We start from the raw sequence: 17380 nt of genomic DNA, 5'->3' as shown, positions 1-17380 counted from the left end.
ATTGTTTCATGTTTGTTTATGCTAAGCCATGAAAGCTTGAAATTGAAATCTGTTTGCTCCTCCACTTCCCACTCATATATGTTCTCATTCATTGTACATTTTTGCTATAGGATTTTATCTCAAGGGTGCTGAACTGTGTGAGGCTGCAAATATGCATAAAGAAAAATAAGTCATTCCATGAGCCTGTGAAGCCTGCTGTCCTACAGCTGGGTTCCCTGGTGTCTACCGAGGTATAAGCAGCAATTGAAACTTCCCCTGTATTTGAGACCTTCATAGAATTATAGAGTAAAGAGATTAATGTAGACCTCTGAAAGTCTTCAGTCCAAGTCCCTTCTCAAAGCAGGGCTAACTTCAGTGTTAAGTTGGTTACCTAGGGGTTTTTACAGTCAAGTTTTGAAAATCTCCATTGATTAAAAAGTCATAATGTGGGAGGCTTTTCTCCCATGTCAATTCTCTGTTGCCTAATAAAGATTGACTTCATTGTATAATCTTTCCAGTGGAGGTGTATATAGGATCTCCCTCTTTCTCTTCTGCCTAGCTGCCTATATTCATAGACCTTACAGGAACTGAAAATCTTTCAAGTTATTGTCAAATTTGATTGAAGTTCACCAGTTGACCCCAAAGTTACTGAAATATAACCCAGGCACAAACAGCATGACCTAATCAGCCTTCTTTCCTTTAACTAAAAGCAGACAAGTCAAATAGTAAGTCTTTCCCCTCCAGTGCTGTAGGACAGGATTTAGGACATTATGTGCCATGATCTCTAAATTCCCCTCTGGTTTCAGCTGGACGTGATAGAGCTTAACCCTCTTTAAGTAACAGCCTTGGCTGAATAGAGTGCAGCATTCTCCTGCGTGGAGTCTGAATCCCAGGACAGGAGGAAGTGATTTCTGGTGCCAGGCATATCTGCTGGAATCTCTTTCAAGCAAAAAGCCAAAAACTCACTGAAAACTCCTCTCAAACTTCCAATTTCTCTGACGTGTATGTTGCTGATTGTCTGTGGGACCGCTTCTCATGGCACTGCCATGTCACTGTACTTCATCTCTCAACCATTTAGAGGTGCACAGGGAGCCAGATGAAGAGCAGGGCTCAGACCTTGCTGAATTTACAAAAGAGCTTTAAGTGCATCTCCCTCCCTAAGCCTGTCCTTTTGCCCTTGTCCACACATGCACACATGTATCTTATATGTACATGTAAGCCTCTTTACCTTTATGTCCTTTTCTGTGAAATTGAGTAAAAATTGGCCAGTGGGTTTAAAAATTAGATGGGGTACAGGTAGAGAAGGACAGACAGGAAAAACCACACTTTTGTGCATGATCAGTATGGTTATTTAAGTCATTTTTTTCTTAAGAAGGCAGACTGAAAAGTAGCATTTCTGTTGCTTTAGCACAGATGTGGTGAGGAAATGGAACTCTGACAACAACCAGCATGGAAAAGCAACATGTATTGAGTGCTGCAGCATGCACAAGCACATGAGCATTTGTACTTTTTAACCATGAGCTGATCTTGCACTGAATTTCCTTCCACTGCCATGGCATCTTTCATCTCACATGTAATGTGCTTAAGAGAACATGTATAACATTCACCATCTCAATAGAGGATGGCATAGGCTGACTCTTGCACTTGTGGTGCTGACAGTGTCAGGCATAAGAATTTCACAGAGGTGCTACTGGTGTAAATATAATTTTCCTGATAAAACTTGACTAAAGTAATAGCAGGCTTGTGCTCTACCTATTCACTTTACTTTTTGAGCGACAATGGACAAGGTTGCCAGTGAACCAATATATGGTTCAGCTCTTTTGTTTCAATTTGCTTACATGATTTTAATGTACTTGCATATCTTACTGCTTTAATATTCATCAGTAATTTCTGGCTGACTGAAAGGAGTGTTCACAAGAAAAATAACATAGACCATAATGCCAGAAATATACAGTTAGACTGAGGGGTGTACTCTTGTCTTTGACAATTATGGAGCTCTTGGCCTTCTATAGTTAAGTTTGAAAGTGAAGTATCTAAGCATGAGAAGAGATGTATAAAGCCAAGTCCAACAGCATGTCATAATTTCACATTAGATGATGCCTCAAAGGATTACATAAGAAAATCAGTTCTTCATTGCAGGTTTAATTCAAGTAACTGGACTGACAAAAAATATTTCATTCATGAATATTTAGGCAACACAGTTGCTTTTTTTATTAAGTAAGCTAAATGTATGGAGTGGGATAAGAAGGATGCTAAGATCAGCTTCCACCCAAAATCCTTCCTGGTCTACCTCTATAACGGTTACCTGAAGATTTAGTTTGGCATGGTGTTTCACCCTCACCTCCTTTCTTCAACTGTTACATGTCATCAATAATTGTTGCATTCCTCTATACATCACAGAAAAGGGCATAATAATAAAATTTTCTATTAACTAGTAGACAAAAACTGCCTTTCTAACAATTTTTACCCCCAAGTGCCTGTTTTTGAGGGATAATAACAAAAAAAAGAAAGTCCCTGAAGGTTTAAGTTTTTCACATTTAATATTCTCATCAGGATTCTCAAACTAATCTTTCATTGTACCATTATTCATTGCAATGAGATGTTTCAGTGCTCCGGAATCAAAATGTGTAGTTTCAGCTTGGCTTGGTATCAAATCATGTTCTGCTGATGCATTGCAGTGATTGATAGAAGTTACAGTTTGAGTGCTTTACATTCCCATTCTTCTGCATCAGACAAGCATCCATATTGGACAACTGACCCATATCTCTTGTGATGGCACCAAATCCCCTCATACATTGTTTTGAGTTAGTAAGAGGAGATGTCATGGAGTATTATGAGAAATATATCTTTGCCAGGTAGCTTGCCTTCTAAGACGTATAGTATGCTTAACTGATGGGATTGGTGGAAAATATAAAACCTAAGTGATTTGAGGTAGAAACTGGTAATGGAATAGAGACCACCATGCTGTCAGATAGTTCCTGCTTCTCTGTGTTGTTTGGGCTGAGGCAATACCATGCAGTGAAGCTCAGATGGTAAAACTCTGCCCCTTAAATTAACAAGTGATTGGAAAAGATCTGAGCCTGATTTAACTCCCTTTGAAAGCATCTGGGTTTTTTGTTGATTGCAATCAGAGACAGATCAGGGCTTTATAGTTTGCCTGCCATCTTCTGAAATGTTATGTGACAAACAAGACACTGGTATTATTTCTGCCATGAAACATTTGTTATTTTATCATAGCAGTGATTATGGGAAGAACATATACATCGTGGTCAGAGTTTCTGGTGGACTTTACAAAGATGAAATGGTCTGGGGTTTTGGTGTGGGTTTTTTTTTTTTTTTTTAACTGACTTGGCCACATTGTCCCTTTGCTAATGCACGGTAGTCAGCTGGCAGGTACTGAAACAATCTAATAGAATAAAATTAATCTTCTCTCTTTAATTAAACAGCAATATGTAACACACCTAGTGAGCCCGATGACCTTGAAAATTAAAGTGAGAATAAAGACACATTTGAGAGGAAAATATCTTTAGTTACAGGAGATTGGGTGTAGAAGAAACAAGAGGAAATGTTCACTGATATAAAAACCCAACCCCACACAACTCCCCTTCTCCACACAAACCCTCAGAGAATTTCTCTCATAAAATGTACTAGGATATCTTATTGGTCTTACAGGCATTTCAGAAGCGTTTGTTAAGTGTGAAGTAGTGCAAGCTTGTGGGAAGTGAACCTCACCAAAATTCAGGGTCTGTCAGAAAACCATTCTGCAACTCCATAAATCACTTAATCTCCATCTGTAGTGCTTAATATATCCGTATCACTGTAGCACCAAAGTACTTCACAATCCTTCATGCATTTCCTCTCAAAATACCATGGAGGGTTAATAATATATTATTTTCACAAGAGAAGAACCAAGGCATTGCAATTTTTTTCTGCGTTGCATAAGAGGTCTTAACAGTCTCATGTTGTGACCCTAAATGAACCACTGGGTCATCCTCCCCCTCCTGTAATATTATGAGAGCTGGGGTTTTATTCAGGATTTTCCATACAATTGTAAATTTTTCACCTAGTAGTGGTAAAAGGACTTTGTATTGGAGTGCCTGGCTAATGGACATATCCCTGACTCTAACGTTTGATGAAAATCATACATGCTAACTAATAAAGCAGGAGTAAGCTGCTTGCAGGCAGTGTGTATGGGTTGAGTAACGCTGTGCACAGACAATAAAAAGGGTCTTCTCCCCTACTAACCCCAAATAGTTGGATACTTATGTATCCAAAAAGTTGTTTGCGAGCTGAACAAGTTACAGACATGGCAAGACTCTGAAGGAATACAATCAATATTCTGGTTGTGTATGGGAGTGAGAAATAACTAAGTGTGTTAGAGTCTGTTAGCAAACACAGTTGTAAAAGGAAGCCAGTAATTGTGCTCTCTGGTGCTGGGCAGTTAAGCCTTGTTAGTTAGTATTCAGCCAGCAGTTTGCCAGTCCTGTATTGCTTTTCTGTTTGCTATTTCATCAGAATACTGCACACCTTCTTGACAGTTTTGGTATCAAGTCAAACCCTTGCTTCAGGATATCAAAGAGGAAAAGGCCCTTGTGATGATGGAGATGTAATTCTGGCTGAGTTTTGGCATGACCTATTGAGAATGTGTGTGCAGCATCACTGCCTTTGCACAAGTGATGTTCTGGATGCAAATAGTCTGATAGATTGTAATGTAGTGGAGTAATCGATAAATCCTATTCAGGACAGTAAAGGCAATACCAGGTACAGTGCTAACCCTAATGACCACGTATTAGAGCAGGTTCTCAGACACAGTTGAATGCAGCAGTGTTGGGATCCAAAGCCAAGCAAAACAGCTGAATTAAGGTATGACTGAAAAACACCCAAAACCCATTAATGATACAGTAATGTCCTACCATTTTATAGTAACCTCTAACTCTCCTAATTCCACAAACCTGGATGTTTCTAATATTCTATCCACTCACATTGCCATTTGGGGGTCAGATTTGGAGAAGCCTTGAGTACAATCAGCTTCAGCTCAAATTAGAGTAAGTTAGGTGCCGAACATGTGACGTGCTATATAAATCAAAGTTCTCTTAAACAAAAATCCTGTCCTTGGCCTCTCAGATATGGTGGCCCAAATTAGCCACTGTCTTTTATGTAAGTCACTTTTTGTCCCAATTGCTCTTTTATGAATTGGGGACAATGTGGTCCCCTCTTGAACCAGTGCTGCTGGGAAAATTAGTCCATCAGTGTTTATAAAGCAGTTGTCTCCTGCAGTGCTAAGCACTTTAGAAAAGCCATGAAGAACTGAATAGCTCTGTCCTCAGAGCAGGCTTTGAGTAACATGCAGTAAGCAGGAGCCCAGGGCTGCATACTGAACAATAAGGGAAAGCCAAAATATTGAATAATCCTCTCATTAATGAACAGTGTTGATCCTGCGCACAGAATAAAGCAAGAGCCCTGTGGAAAAAACACCCTGTGCTCCTGTAGTTAAAGGCTGTGTCATAATAATGACAGACACAGGGCTGAATGAAGCCTCTATGTATCTGTGCAGCTGTGGCATATCCAAACTTTTAAAAAGCTCAACTTTGTGACATTAAGGTTGGCTCCTTTGACTGCAGCTTTCTCTGTGTAATAGGTCTGATAGTAAGAGCTGAACCATCTTTTGGGGATGTTCATATAATGCTAGTCTACAGGTAACATAACACTCCTTTCCTCTTGCCTGAAGGTGAGTAGGTTAAGCAAGACTACCAGCTTCATCTGCCAAAAAGTATGTGAAATACATGTTACAATGTGGGGGAATGTCATTCTACAGCAGCTGGAGTATTCACTAATAATTGCGAGGTGTGTTGTGTATCAGATTATTTGCATAGTCTGACAAGGGGCAGAAGTGGGAACAAAAGTGTAATTGAAGATGAGCTGTGCCTCCAGAAATGCTAACGTGTATATTAGCTGTTTTCTGTGAACCACTGCGAGGAGTTTACCTTATCTCCACCCAGCCTCTGCCTCCAGGAATGTAGAATGCCAAAGAAATACAAATAGTTTAAAGAGGGTCTGCCTGTCTGAAGGGAAAGGTTTGCAAGGAGTTAGTATTAGGGCACTGTGTGGAAGGCTCAGGAAGACTGGCAGGAGGGCCTAGAGGAGCTTGACCTGTTGACAGCACTCTCAGAGGAGGGAGTCCAGTAAATTAAGCACATGTGAAGTTAAAATTCTCTTTCTCAGTGGTTTACAGCTTGTGATCCATGAGTTGCAGGTGGCTTTTGGACGACATCAGGAAAGAAAGTTCATATAATGCTGCATTATGGTCTATGTATGTGAAATTTCTGAAGGGTCAATGCCTGCAGTGGAAATTCTCTGGGATCCAAAAGTTGGAAAAAATCCACTGTCTGCTGTGTTCCTCTCATTAAGTCAGTGATATGTTTGGTTTTGAAAAGGCCAAACAATGAATCAGGCCTTAAAATGGAAGAACTGTAGGTGTTCTCAGTAACTTGGTTAAAGCATCTGGGTGCGCGAGATTGATGTGCCAGTGTGACTCAGCGTGCGGCTGGGAGTGGGAGTGCCGTGAACACCTTCCAGGGGCAGGACAGACGAGACCTGCTCCTGCAGAGCGTTCATTCGGAGAGATCCACACATCGGGCCAGACATGTGCTTCCTATGGGAGAACTTTGCTAAACTGGGACTTGCCTCCCAGGGTATGCACTGGAAACCCTATCCCTTGAAAAACTGAAAATTGGGCTGGGCACCATGCAGGAAAAAATGCAGGGGGGGATGAGTCCCATGCTAGCCACAGGGATAAGCTACACTAGTGATAGGATCTTACTGTCTTATATCCCAGGCACACTCACAGGGCATGATTCTGTAACTGCGGGATGGGGTTTTATTTCCAGCATTCTGCTTCGTGCCTAGGAATCCTTCTGGCATTACTGAGGACCCGGGGTGTGTAGGGAGAGTTAAATACTAGAATTAAGATCTATCCTGAAGATCAGAGAAGGGAGTCTGCCCATGTCAGGTGGGGATGCGTGTTCTCCTTGGTGCGTGTGTCTGTAACGCCTATTACCAGCTCTGAGAAATGCATGTATTCATCAGAAGGATAAAATATCCCTTTGTGTTTATTCTTATTTAAGATTGTTTACACAGAAAATGGAGAAACACATCTTTAACCGTCATGTACTATTTAAAATTATGTCAGTACACCATGCAGTGCTCATTCTGTAAACATCTACTCCACCATGTGGTCTCTGGGAGCTAATGCTGTTCTGCTCTGTATGGCCACTTGTGTTCTGCCTGGAGCACACTGCAGTGGTTATGTTAAGTAGCCTTTGTGAAGGTTTCCAGAGCTCTAAATTAAAAATGCAGAAAGCTGGGGAGGGGGAGAGAGAGTTGGGAGGGGGAATTCTCTGTAGCTGGAGTGTTAGGATGTCTTGCTACCTAATTACCTTACAACATGTGGGCTTGAATGAATCCTCTTTAATGAATAATAGGTAAATGCATAAATTGCAAACCCTAAGCACCCAAACGGTGAAATGCACACTAATGAACATTTTGACTTTGACGGCAGGTTTAGAGTTGATTTGTAAAATGTCGTGAATATATCAAGTCTAAAATGATATATTTATTAAAAGAAGCAAGTCTTCCACGTGTTCCCCTTGTATTCACTCTCTCATACTGCACACCTACTCTTCCTGCATGATATTGCAGGCTGCAGTCTCACAGCAGTTTCTTGCTATAACTCTTGCTTCAGAGAAGTGCAACTATAGAGACCAATTACCGTCTGTCTCCACTCTTATTGCAATAAGCCTGAGGAAAAAAAAAGTCAGTGCACCCCCTCCCCCCACTACCTTTTCAATTTCAAATCCTAACCCTGTTGGTAGTGCCATTTGTGGATTTGAACTCCCTGGCTTTGTGTGCGGCATTATCTGGAGATTCACCTGGTACTGATCCAATGAACCAATGCAACCTTACAAAGCTGAAGGGAAGAGTGTAGAGTTCTCTTTGTAATAAATCATATGCCATGAAAAAGGATTTCTTTAACTCTTTTCCTCCATTATTCTCCATATCTCACCTTGTGGAAATGGGTCTGTTAGTGAGAGACTTAGACTCACATAGTAGCAATAACGAACAGGGGAGGGAGAACTGCAGTGAAAGGAAGGCAGAGTTCCTGGAGGTTTCTGTAACTTGGAGATTCCAGAAAGAAGCGGCACAGCCTGAAAGAATAGGAAGCAGGCCCCAAAATAAACACAGCATAGGCCTTGGTACTAAACCTTCCTCATTTCCAGAAAGGGACAAGGATGTTTTCCTTAAAGCAGCTGCATAAGAAATCCTTAAAACCAGTGATGAGTTAAGCCCCCAGAGGCAAGGAGGTTCTGTCCAGATAATTGCCCAGCAAGCTGAATGCTGGTCTGAACATCTTTGGTTTTACTGAGTTGTGCTGGTAACCTCTTGAGATCTGGCTGCCTCCCAAGTAGGGAGGGATGAATACTGCAAAATGTTTCAGTTTCCATTTCAATTTTGAAACTCATTTGCTTTGACTGAATTTGCACTGTGTTTATGTAAATTTATAAATACTGTAATAAATTTATCTACTTATAGAAAACAGAAATTTTAGAAAAAGGCTGGAGAACATTTGTGAAACACAAACTCTAATTCAACAAGTATAATCACAGAACCTGATTTAAATGTACATTCATTCACAAAGCAGAAACATAGTATGTGGTCTGTATATCTAGCAAACCTTAATAAGCATAATCCAAAATTCAAACAATTGTCAACAGCTTAAATATTTTAAATTACATACATGTAATTTTTGGTGGCAGCAATGACTATGTGACACACAACCCAGGTTTTCACAGTATGAATGAAGACCACAATCAGATAATAGTAGCACTTTGCTACTTTGCTAGTTTTAGAAAGCTCACCTATATCTGATTACACTTTTTTCTAACCTACGAGAGTTTGTGCCAGCATGTCATTCTTATCTGGCTCCATGTCAATATTACCAGCCACATTTATAAGAGCATTCATGGACATGGCCACTAAACCTCATGGAATGGGGTATTCTCCAGTGCCCTTACTCTGGAAATGTTCACCTGCTCTGACCCTCACTAATTTTGAAGCTGCTTTTGTCTTCCCTTGCACCTCTTGGAGTCTGTAATGTCTCCTGTTTTGTTCTCCTCCATTTCCCCTTTCAAAGATCATCCTGAAACAGGTTTTTTTTTTATATAACTTAGGGGGTTTTCCCCTTGTTGATTTTGTACCTAACACATTAGTTTTAGTGCACAAAATAAACCTAATCTGTATAGGACAGATTTGGAGGCCCTTTCTAAATCTGGGGAACACTTACAGTCACATGAGGAACCATACTGAAGCCAATGACAACACTTGCATTCTGAGTAAGAAAGCTGGTCTCAAATATAGAAGGATTCTGTATTATATTGGAACACAGTTGTTTCCCATCGCAGAGCTGCTGTTTCCAGAGTATACCTATATTTCTATTTTGCCTACCCAGTGCTTGAAGCAGCAAGTAAACAGTTAAGCCATGGAAGGAGCAAGCAGTGTGTACTAAAAATGAGCTGGCTTAAGATTGGTAGGGGGAATTAAAAAGCAGTGCAAGATGCAATTTTTAAGTTATCCTGTTCAAGTTCTTGCACTGGAGATATTAGCCACAGGGGAGATCACATCATCTGGGAGCAAGAGAACATAATGAATGAAGGATCTGTAATAGGCATCTGGGAGACTCTTACCATATGTTTTGGTCATGTCCTGATATACGTGAGCTTTGGGAGACAGTTCTACATGTAATAGAGTCAATAATCAAATCTGAAGTACCAAGGAACACAACTTGATGTTTCCTTAGAGAGACCACAAGTTTGCAACATATGAATAAAGAGAGAATGTGGTAGATACAAATTTGTGTTTAGGCAAAAAGGAAAGAAAAAAGACTTAAAAATGGGAGGGGGGGGAGAGAAAATTTTAAACTATTCCCAGACTGGAAAGAAATTATAATGCCTACTTCAGAAATATAATTAATTGTTGTTACATTGATAAAGATGTGATATACCACATCAAAGACTAGCTAAATGATATTTGGAAATTAATTTGTGTTCCTATTAAATAGATCTCAGAGGAGCTTCCCAAATGAATAACTTGTTTGTCAAGCATTGCTTCCTTCTGTTTATAAAGTCTTCTCAAGTAAAGACAACAATTTTCAACTGTTCTTGTTTCTTGAAATGAACTATGAGATTCATCACTAACCAGACTTTCATGGTAAATTCAAATATTGCAAATCACAATGCCTTAGTATCTTACAGAAATTAGATTTTGCTTACTTCTGTTCCCTATAGGGATGACTTATATAAAGTTATCTAAAAAGTCCCAAACCCCAAATTTAATATTGACAATCCACATTTGAATTTAAAATTTGCTTTTGGTGCTCTGAAGCTTGGTCAGTTCAATGTGCTTTGGAGATGAACATAATGGAATCTAAATATACTTGTTTTCTGTAGTGTTATTAGTTTTAAATATTCTTAAAACAAAATGTAAATGGGACACATTAACCGTATAAGGGGATATGGTTTCAGGTTCTGATCTCTTAAGAAAGTTACCCTGTGGAGTAAGCATGCTGTTTCTTTGGGAACTGTGCCAAAATACAGTAAGACTCATAATGATCACCACAGTTCCTGCTTTTGTTAAACGAAAAACTCATTCCTGTGATTCTGTTCTTACACCGGTTTTATCCCAGTGTAATTCCACCTATGTGTCTGGAAGTACTTCTGATTTTATATTAATGTCTGTGAGTTCACAAGAAGATAGGATTTAGTAGAACTGAGTGGAGAGAGTTTATGTGAAGACAAAAAAAGGAGAGAGAAAAATCTTATATAATATGCTTTGCTTTATAGCGGGGTGGAGACAACTTTCAGAGTTGTCTATGGAATTGTAGCTCTTGAAGTGTCCAGAGAAGAAATCCACCTGTTCTCTAGACAAGCAGACAAGTGACCATGAAGACAAGGAGGTGGCTTTCTCCACCACAGTGAGCCATCCCGCTTGTCTGTACACCAAGACAGCAGTGATGGAGTTGCAGAGCTGGCAGTTGGGTGTTTGAACTCCCAGACAGCCTGACGGTTGGGTTGTCTAAGGCCAAGGAGCATGACAGCTCCTGCCTGCTTAGGTTCCCAAAAGAATTTTTACAAAAGAGTTTCCTGTTAACTTTGTATTTTCTGGTTCATAGGATTCATCCCCTCAGTTTTCTTAGCATTTCACTTCTCTGTGTTAGTTTTTATTTGTGTTTGATGTATGCAATCATTTGTTTCAGCCGTTAGAGAAGTGAGGCATTTTCTTTTTGCCAATTAAACTTATGGGGTTTGTTCATCAGATTCTTACAATTTTTGTTGAAGGATAGCGCTACTGGAGTAAATCTCTATTGTTTGCATAGGTGTGTTTAAAAGATTAAGGCTGAACAGACATTCTCGTAATAGACCAAGGATCAATGAAAGCTCTTCTTTTCTCAAGAAGCTTTAAGGCTTAGAAGTGAGGTTGCTTTTTTGTTGTTTGTTTTAAATATAGAGGAAGTTGTATCTCTGCTTGGGCTTTTATTATATATGTGTAGTCTTTCACAGAATTCTTGAGTAAGATCTACCCAAGGTCCACTGGTCCCAAGCTCAGCTTGAGACAACAGAAGTGGCTTCTCTTCCTGCTTTTATCAGTGGCCACAGATTGTCTAGGTGATCTCTGCAGTAGGCAAGGGACATGATTTCCCCCCCTGTATTTGTGCCACTTCCAGCCTTGTAATTTCTTCTGTGTTCACTCTAACAACAGCCCACTGAGTTTCAGTGGGACTTGACAAAAAATGAGGTATTACTCCGGGGGACTGGGAGCAGCAGAATGAAACTCAAGACACAATGTACTGAGAGGGATATAAGTCAGGGCAGCAAGGAGAAGCCAAGGTGGCATATGTGCTTCAACACCCACAAGATTTGATGGCCAATAAGCATTTTAACTTAGTGTCTTGGTTGGCTAACTTTTGTGTAGGCAATTGCAGGAGGGGAAGAGACTGAGGCCCTGGGTTAGAGGAACAATTACATTCATGCTTTAAATCCCTTAAGCACATACTTAATGGCCATTGATTTCAATGCTCTTAACAGCTTTGCTGAGTCAAGGCTTGACTGAGGGCAAAGTAAAGGCCTGGTGATGCAGTTTATGAATCATCCTCATAGCTATAGACCCTCACCTAGAGCACTGATGAGAAGGGGACCTTGAAGGCCAAGCAGGCTCTTCCAGTGCCAGCATGGCAAGCTGGCAAAAGGCAAAGAATAGAGTGGGCATATGTGTTGTGGAGGGGAAGAAGGCTGAATGATGAAAGATGTTTCAGTTGATACTCTATTGGTCATGTTGTTATTAAAAGTGGCCATTGCCGCAGGCTTTCCTCGTCCTCAGGGAAGCATTTGCTTTGTTTTTTTCCATGAGAACAACTTGTTTAAATACATCAGCTGCAGAATACAGCCCTGATTCTGCAGCTAAAGCCAGAAGAGGTTGCAGCCCATATATGTCCTTTGTGTGTGTTGTTTTTTTGTGTGTGCAGGTGCTCCCTGATGGGGTTTGATTTAAACCGGCACTGGGCAAATCCATCTCCTTGGGCTCATCCCACACTGCACGGAGTGAAACAGCTCATCATTGAGATGTACAACAATCCGGTGAGTGAGGAAAAGTGATGTCAGAACAGCCACTTCGTGAGGTACTGATTCTCTCCCGCTGCAGGGTTGTGCAAGATTCCAGTAACTCTAACGTGGCTTAATCCAGCGGCAAACCAAAATAAAAGAGAAGTAAGCAAACACCTCTCGCACTGCATGAGATCAGGGAATATTTGTGTCTTTTGTCACAAGAAGCATCAGACTGGAGAGAGCAAGTGAAATGAAGTTCAGTTCAGATTAAATATGGAATAATTCTGAAAGCAGGGCCTAAATTCAATCGACCTGCTCTTGTGATGTCCTGAGCTGGATTCAAACCAGCAGGTCCCCCAAATTGAATTACTGAATGGCATTGATGTTTAATCCAGAGCTCCGGCAGGGGTTGCTATGTAGCGTGCAGAGCAGAAGGGGGATAATATTTGCAAATATTATATAAACACACACGCACACACTCATGCTCACTTAAAGAAGCAGAGGTGTTCTTGAAGGTGAAATCTTAGCTAATCAGAGGAGATGGATTGCAGAGAATATGGAGAAGCAGAGTGGGAGGGAGGCAGACAGCTATTGAATGTTTGACATCAAAGCACAGAAGGATTATTGAACGTGGCACCTAAGAAAAACTGCTGAACAAAGATGGAGATGGGTAGGAAAAAATCACTGCCAAAAAAATAAGAGGAGTTTTTATAGATGATTATTTTTTCTGTATGGCATTCCTGGTATTTGTCCTGTCTTTTTGCTTCCCATTATGGAGATGGCATTTGGATCTTTAATTTCCTGAAGTTTTACCTTTTTCTTTTTTTTTTCTTTTTTTTTTCTTTTTTCCTTTCTGTTAGTGTGAGAAAGGACCTGGTTTGCCTTGTTAATAAAGAAAGAGGATTCTTACTCCTGGCTACATCATGTATAGTATAAGAGCTCCTTTAATTTAACTCCTGGTTCTCCCAATACATCTTAACTGGACTTTTTATCTTCCAGCTTGTAGTAATACCTGTACAGAAGGGGTTTTAGGTACAAGGAAGATAGGTTAATAGACAAGGTCCTTCCATATGGAATGGAATCCAATTGCCTGGAAAACATTTTCTTAGACTGCTAATTGTTTGGCACAGAATTTGTCTTTCTATTCTGTTTGTGCAGCACCTAGCATTGTGCCTGTGACCGAAGCTCCTAAGCTCTGCTGCATTAGAGTGATGACGATGGAAAGTACAGAAAGGAGTTTTACAGCCAGCCTGGTCTTTCCTTTGTTTCCTACCCCAAATAGCAAGACAATTTTCCTTCTAGATGATGGAGAGCATGAAGGTTGCTTTGTCTGAGAAGAAAGGGTTTTTTCCCAAGAATAGAGGTCCTTAAACATTACAGGAAGATTGGGTGTAGGGAAATGCTTCTAGCTAGTAAAGCAACAAATCCTAGTACTATTAGAAGTCACTATCAGTAAAATAAAGCTATTTGGGGGAGGCAGGGATTCTTTTCAGCTTTGTTCCATTCCTGGGAAGCTTTGAAAATTCTGGTAGTTTCCAGCTGCCCTATTTGGGCAGAATGAATTCACTTGCTGTGGTGGCTAAAATGAAAAATCAAAAGAAAGGTTTGGTCAGAGTTGGTCTGAAATGGAAATCTTTTCCTTTCCTCCATCTCTCTGTTTCCCATCCCTACCCAGTGATCGGCCTGAGATGAACCAGTTCCAGTTCATTTCCTTCTGAGGGAAAGAAAAAGGAGCCTTTCAAACACAAGTGTAACATTTCATTTTCAGGGTTATTTAATTTATTTTTTTTAAATACTATTTAAGAATCTTTTTTTTTTTGTATTAAAGTACCAGCAAAGTTCAGGTGGCTCTTCAGAGTTTCATTTCTCAGTGAATTAGCTACTCACCAAAAAAACCTTCTTGTCTGGATTTATCATCCCCTAGTCCATACCAGCCTTTCTGACAGTTTTAGAGACCCTCAGCAATACAATGCAGTATATGGCATTATTGTTTTTCTCAGGCAATACCAGTTTCTCAGTCCCTCTAATCCCAGTAATACTTGTATGAACAGACCATACCCAAAGTGCTGGGACAAAAGGGGAAAACATGCCAGCTGCCTCAGAGAGAGGGCATGGGACTGTACATGTGCCATCTTGCATTAGAAGTGACTATTTTTATTAAGTACTTGAGATAAAAAAAAAAAACACACCCCTCCCTCCTGACAGAGTGCCAGAATAAAAACCTGCTTTGAATCACTTCAGGCTGCTAAAGATTTTAACTACTCTCCAGGTGTAGAGTGTAACTTCCAGATGAGTAATGCATGATAGATGGTTGGCTGCACGCATAGGTGAACCAGTTGCAGAAAGGCTGTTGTCAAACTGAAATGGATCAGGATTTATGCATTTGAACACATCTGTCCTGCCGCCCTCTCCTCACCTGAAGTGTCCCCACACTGGGGAATATGAAGTGAAATAAAATGCGAAGTAAACTTCCCTACAGAATAATGTAATAAAAAATAACCTTCATCCCTCCCATTCTAGACGAGATCTGTGACGAGGAGCTGTCCACACAAGATTGGATTGTTTAAAGCACAGGAAGTTCAGCTTCATGTTGCCGTTGCAGAATGGCTCAGTGCAGGCCTTTTAGATGTATTCATTCCCTTAAATCATTTAAGGAAAATTAGCTGCCATACGAGCATAAAAACACATTTTAAATACTGCTGTATAGGAGGATTTTTCTTCTGCTGCTGCAGTATGGAAGATAAGCTGTTTCCTTTGAAAAAAGTTCATTCTGGAGGGGGGAGAATGACTGACACAGAAATAAGTGAAGTGGGTATGAGACGTGCACACAATGCCATAGCTACAGGGATTCCAGCACTGAGTGGTCCAAGGCTAAGTGTTTATTGTAGTTGCTGTGTAAAAATAAACCAACCCCCCTGTGGTTCTCTGTTCTTCTGGGTTTTACAAAGTGTGCTTATTTAATTTTTAAAGTGTTTCAACTTCCATAATGACCATATCATCTTTAGGAGGGAGTGGATGGGTCAAGAAATCAGAGAATGATAGGAAGCTTTTAATCTCCATGTCACTGATTTTGAAACAATCGGTCCTGATGGTAAGTCACTGTCATTGTGTTAGCCTATGTGAAGAGAGGGGATATTCTCAGCTGTTTCTAGTGGTGTCAGTCTTGCAGATCAGACTGAAGTGACAGACTTGCTCTTCTAGATCACTTGCTGTTGGCTGAAGATATTTCTGTTCTTAAGTACCTTTCCCTGCCCATATACCAGACATCACTGCCTTTCCACCTCTCCACCACATGATATGTGTAGATGACTCCCCTGTCTATGCTGCAGCAGGTTAGAGGAATTAGCTCAGAAGGTGAATGTGTTGTTTAAACCAACTCAGCTGACTTTTGTCTGAAGTACCTCAAAGGATGTTCATATGAGCTGTTCCAACAGCTGAACTGTGGGGCCAGGAGGTTCTGCTTGGGCATGATAACACACTTTCACAGAGAGCTGTCTGGAGAACAAATGTCTATAGCGTAGGTGAGGAATCTAATAAAGCATGTATGCACAGCTAGATTTAAACACATGCACAATCTGATTGAATTCAGCAGTGTTCCTTGTGTGCTTACAGTTAAGGAGGTGCTTAAATGTTTTGGACTGGGGATCAAGTGCTCACCACTGGCAAGCTCAGGATATGGATGGTCTACAGAGATCAAACAGTTCTTATCTCTGGGATAACATGAAGCCTCAGAGACAGCGAGCGCAGCATAACTGCTTGATTGTTGGACAGGATTCACGTGGCCATCCAGCACTTTTCCCAACAAGCAAATGTACTCTTTAAAACAGATTTAATGAGTGAACTTAGATAGTGTGTTCAGTGTCAGCTCAGTCCCCTTGAGTATGTGCATTGTGATATGGTCTTTAATCATAGGGGCTCACGTTATTCTCCCAGCTAGACCCCCGCCTCACTGAGTTCTCCAAATGGAAAACTTCACATAATAAGCAGCTATTCAGCATTTTGTTTTAGATTCAGTCTTCATTGTGCAGCCCTGTCCTGTATTTACTGTGAGCTATTCAGATCCTGCTCTGAGGATAGAATTGTTAATCTCCCCATGAGCTTTTTTGGTTTGCTCATTGCTATACCCTGGGAGTATTTCAGAAGTGTTAATTAATTATTTTTTAGGGGACCTCTGTGAGAGACAAATATGTTATCCTCGTATGGATAGGAAACAGAGGCAGGGACAGTTATGATCAGAAGTACCTACTCATTTGAGATAGTTGATTTAAGATGCCTGGGATCAGGTTTGTTTCATGTCATTCACCAAGGCTTGACACATTCACTGTCTCGTTTCCACCCCTTCCTTCTTCAAGGAAGATTGGGATAGAGTATTGCTGTCATTTGGAGCTCTTAGGACCTAGAAAATAAGGAATAGGCAACAAGTGACCGCTTGGTAAGAATCTGTTCCAAGTGATTTGCCCCCCTCAAATGAAAATGCAGAGATGGGATGCAGTGCTCCCAGGCACTCTCATTGCAACACTGTCCTTTGTCTTCTTGCACCCATCTTTCTTCTATTCTGCCTGTTTTCCACCTCCTGTTGTCATTGAAGCTGGAGTCCTGCATGCAGATGATTCCTATGTAAGACGCTATTCACTTTGTGCCCTGAGTGAGCTGGAGACCTGAACAAGAAGAAAAGAAAACAAAAAACCACTCACCTGGGGTGTGCTCATTAATTATCATCTCCTTTGTCATGCACATATATACCAAAG

The 17380-nt window shown here is 40.6% G+C and overlaps 1 protein-coding gene across 1 annotated transcript in view; it reads left to right on the top strand.

The window, feature by feature from the left end:
* Positions 1–17380, top strand: part of AGBL4 (AGBL carboxypeptidase 4) — a 957921-nt gene that overhangs the window by 782530 nt on the left and 158011 nt on the right. The window contains exon 8 of the mRNA XM_075037073.1: positions 12554–12665. Coding sequence (XP_074893174.1) covers positions 12554–12665 — 112 coding nt within the window. The remainder of the gene's footprint in view (positions 1–12553; positions 12666–17380) is intronic.

The sequence above is a fragment of the Buteo buteo genome, chromosome 10 (genome assembly GCF_964188355.1).
Source record: "Buteo buteo chromosome 10, bButBut1.hap1.1, whole genome shotgun sequence".
Taxonomy (NCBI): domain Eukaryota; kingdom Metazoa; phylum Chordata; class Aves; order Accipitriformes; family Accipitridae; genus Buteo; species Buteo buteo.
This window is presented reverse-complemented; position numbering and strand designations above follow the sequence as displayed.